This window comes from Merops nubicus, unplaced genomic scaffold, assembly GCF_000691845.1.
Source record: "Merops nubicus isolate BGI_N331 unplaced genomic scaffold, ASM69184v1 scaffold6319, whole genome shotgun sequence".
Taxonomy (NCBI): Eukaryota; Metazoa; Chordata; class Aves; order Coraciiformes; family Meropidae; genus Merops; species Merops nubicus.
In genome coordinates, this window is record NW_008628924.1 from 1 (window position 1) to 3,367 (window position 3,367).

General features: G+C 62.2%; 1 protein-coding gene across 1 annotated transcript in view; it reads right to left on the reverse strand.

The window, feature by feature from the left end:
• Nucleotides 1-717: 717 nt before the first annotated feature.
• LOC103779197 (rab GDP dissociation inhibitor beta) overlaps nt 718-3,367 on the reverse strand; it is a gene marked incomplete at both ends in the record, with an annotated part of 6,370 nt that continues 3,720 nt past the window's right edge. Inside the window, 3 exons of the mRNA XM_008946817.1 lie at nt 718-889; nt 2,214-2,313; nt 2,825-2,956. Of these exons, the coding sequence (XP_008945065.1) occupies nt 718-889; nt 2,214-2,313; nt 2,825-2,956 (404 nt within the window). The remainder of the gene's footprint in view (nt 890-2,213; nt 2,314-2,824; nt 2,957-3,367) is intronic.

Genomic DNA, 3,367 nt, shown 5'->3' on the forward strand with positions numbered 1-3,367 from the left:
CAGAGCCCCCCTGGGCCAGGGATTTCTGGACGAGGACAAAAACGCTGCTACAGGAGCAGCAGGAAAGAGCCTTCTGCTGGATTCACATCTCACCAGATCATCACCTCCAATCCTGGGGTCAGGTTTGGGCCCCTCCCTCCCAGAAGGCCCTTGAGGGGCTGGAGCGTGGGCAGAGAAGGGCAACGGAGCTGCTGGGGAAGGGGCTAGAGCCCAAGTGTGGGGAGGAGCAGCTGAGGGAGCTGGGGGTGCTGAGCCTGGAGCAAAGGAGGCTCAGGGGAGACCTTCTGGCTCTGCACAGCTCCTGACAGGAGCCTGGAGCCAGGGGGGGGTCGGGCTCTGCTCCCAAGGGACAAGGGACAGGACAAGAGGAAAGGGCCTCAAGTTGCCCCAGGGGAGGTTGAGGTTGGATTTTGGGAACAATTTCTTGCCCTGGAGGGCTGTGGAGGCCTGTGCCAGGCTGCCCAGGGCAGTGGTGGACTCCCCACCCCTGGAGGGGTTTCCAAGCCGTGGAGATGTGGGGTGAGGGACACGGGGCAGTGGGGACCTGGCAGTGCTGGGGGAATGGTTGGACTCCATGACCTGAAAGGTCTCCTCCAACCCCAAGGACTCTGGTGGTGTGATGAGGAGGTGCTTGGCCCCAGGCTGCCCAGGGGACACCCCCCTGCCCCGGGGTGAGGTGGCTGCAGAGGCGCCGCCGGCCCCGCGCTCCCCACGCACCTGACTTGCGGTTGACCTGGTTCTGTGGGATGATGATCTGGCAGGAGTTGGCGTCGTTGGTGTTCTTGATGGGGTGGCTCAGGATGCAGATGACCCGGATCACCTGGCCCACCTTGGTGACACGGTCCGTGACGTAGCTGGGGTCACACACCAGCTGTTTGCAGCGAGCCACCTGCAGGGAGAGGGACCCGAGTGAGCACGGGCAGGGGCAGAGCTGGGGAACCAGGGGCTCTGGGGGGCACCCAGAGGAGCTGGAGGCAGCTCCTCCTGCACCAGGTTTCACTGCCAGCACGTCAATTCATCTTGAAAAAGCCAAATTTCAGCACGGTGGTCCTGAAGGACCTCACTTGGTGGGTGATTGATCACATCCTGCCCCATCATTTGGTGGGTGGTTAAGTTCTAACCACTGCTGAGGTGCCCCAGAGCAGGACCACAGCTCCTGACCCAGCCAGGCAGGAGTCAGCAGCTCACATCAGAACCCTCCTGTACAGCAACAGTTCAGGGTTTGACCAGTCTGAAGCCTCCAGGCCACCTGCACTTGGCCACATCAGTCTGTGGGGTGGATTATCACCCTGCTGCCAGCCCTGGCCCAGCAGGGACAGGTCCCTCCAGGCACTGCTCAAGTGTCTGTGGAGCTCCTGCTCCACCTCCACAGCTCCCAGGCAGCTCGCAGCACCCTCGCTGGCTTTGCATGGCCAAGGTGAGGAGAAGCTGTGGAAGGGCCACCTGCCCCTCTGCTCTGCCCTGGTGAGGCCACCTCGGGAGTGCTGGGGCCGTTTCTGGGCTCCCCAGTTCCAGAGAGACCAGGAGCTACTGGAGAGAGTCCAGTGGAGGCTGTGAAGCTGCTGAGGGGCTGGAGCATCTCTGTGCCAGGCCAGGCTGAGAGCCCTGGGGCTGCTGAGCTGGAGAAGAGAAGCCTCAGAGGGGATCTGAGCAGTGCTGAGCAAGAGCTAAAGGGCCCCGGGGGGCAAGAGGCTGGGGCCAGACTCTGCTCAGTGGTGCCCAGCCACAGGCCAAGGGGCAACGGGCACCAACTGGAACCCAGGAGGTGCCACCTGAGCAGGAGGAGAAACTTCTTTGGGGGGAGGGTGGCCGAGCCTGGAGCAGCTGCCCAGAGAGGCTGTGGAGTCTCCTGCTCTGGAGAGATCCCAAACGTGGCTGGTGTGACCCTGGGCACCCTGCTGGGGGTGAGCTGCTGGAGCAGGGGGTGGGATGAAGTGATCCTCAGGAGTCCCTTCCAACCCCTGCCAGTCACAATTCTGTGACTTCATCCCAACTCCTAGAACAGGACCACTGTAGGAGCAGGTCCCCTCCCCATGAAAACATCAACACATCTCAACAGCTTGGCACAGGGGCCCCAGCACTGGCCCTGCAGCTCTGGTCCCAGGGCTCTGCCAAGGCTTCTTCTGCTGCCCTTGTTCTGCTCCAGGAGGCACGGCCTCAGCTCTGGGAGGGGCTGTGGGGTGGGGCTGAGGGAAGCACTGGAAGGTTCCTACCTCTCCTTCAGACTTCACACCAACCACTTTGCCATTCTCTATCACGATCTCCTCAATGGGCTTGTTCAGCATGTAGGTGCCTCCATAGATAGCACTTAACCTGTGAGAGCAAAGCCCCTTCAGCACGTTCCACAGGCACCCCCTGGGTTCCCCACAGCCCCCCCAGACCCCCCATCCTGTCCCTCTTGGTCACTTTAGGCTTAAACCTCTTCAGAAGATGCCATCTAAAGATCTACACAGCAGCTGCTGTGCTCTCTGCAAGGCTGTTTGCAGCAAGTCACTGGTACAGTGACACCCAAAGGGCCTGCTGGGGGCCACCCAGAGGTGTGACAGTGGAGGAGCCGTGGGCTACACCCCCCAGCAGGTCCTGGGACAGACACCTGGCTGCACAGTGTCCCCAAGGAAACCCCAACCACCACCACAGCCAACAGGAATCGTGGTGAGGCAGCCCAGACAGAACCCACCTCACGTGGAGGGACCCATTCTCCACTAAGGACAGTGAGAGAAGCAGCAGCCACCGTGGCCACGCTCTGGAAGCTGCAGCAGGGACTCCACCCATCAGATCCCCCCCCGGGCAGGGCTGAGGAGCCCCTGGAGCCCCCCGTGCTCACCTGGCAAAGCCCTGGGGCAGCTCCCCCAGGCCGTAGAGCGGGTAGAGGTACGGGCTCTTGCCGTACCGGGCCAGCGACTCGCTGTACAGCTTGATCCTGTTGATTGTCTCCTGGCAGGGCTGATCTAGATAGCTGGGGGGAGAGGGCAGTGACTAATGGCACCCCTGCACAGCCCAGGCCTCCCAGCAGAAGGCACCCAGAGAGACAAATATCTCATCCCCAGGAGGTTTCCTTCCCCACCCTCCGGCTGCTCCTGGGAAGCCCTTCCCCGGGAGGGCCCTCTCAGGAGCACTGGGAGTCACACGGGGGTTGTGCAGGAAGGAGACACCTCATGAACCCCAGGAACACATGAGGCTCAAACGTCCCAGCCCCAGAGGACCCAGCACATCCAGCTTCCTGCAGCACCCAGGGACAGACACGCTTTGGGAGACATCACCCTCAGCTCAGAGACAGTGCTGGGAGCACCCAGCACCTCAGCTAGCTTGGGTGGCCAAGGAGGCCACCAGCATCCTGGCTTGGGCCAGCACTGGTGTGGCCAGCAGG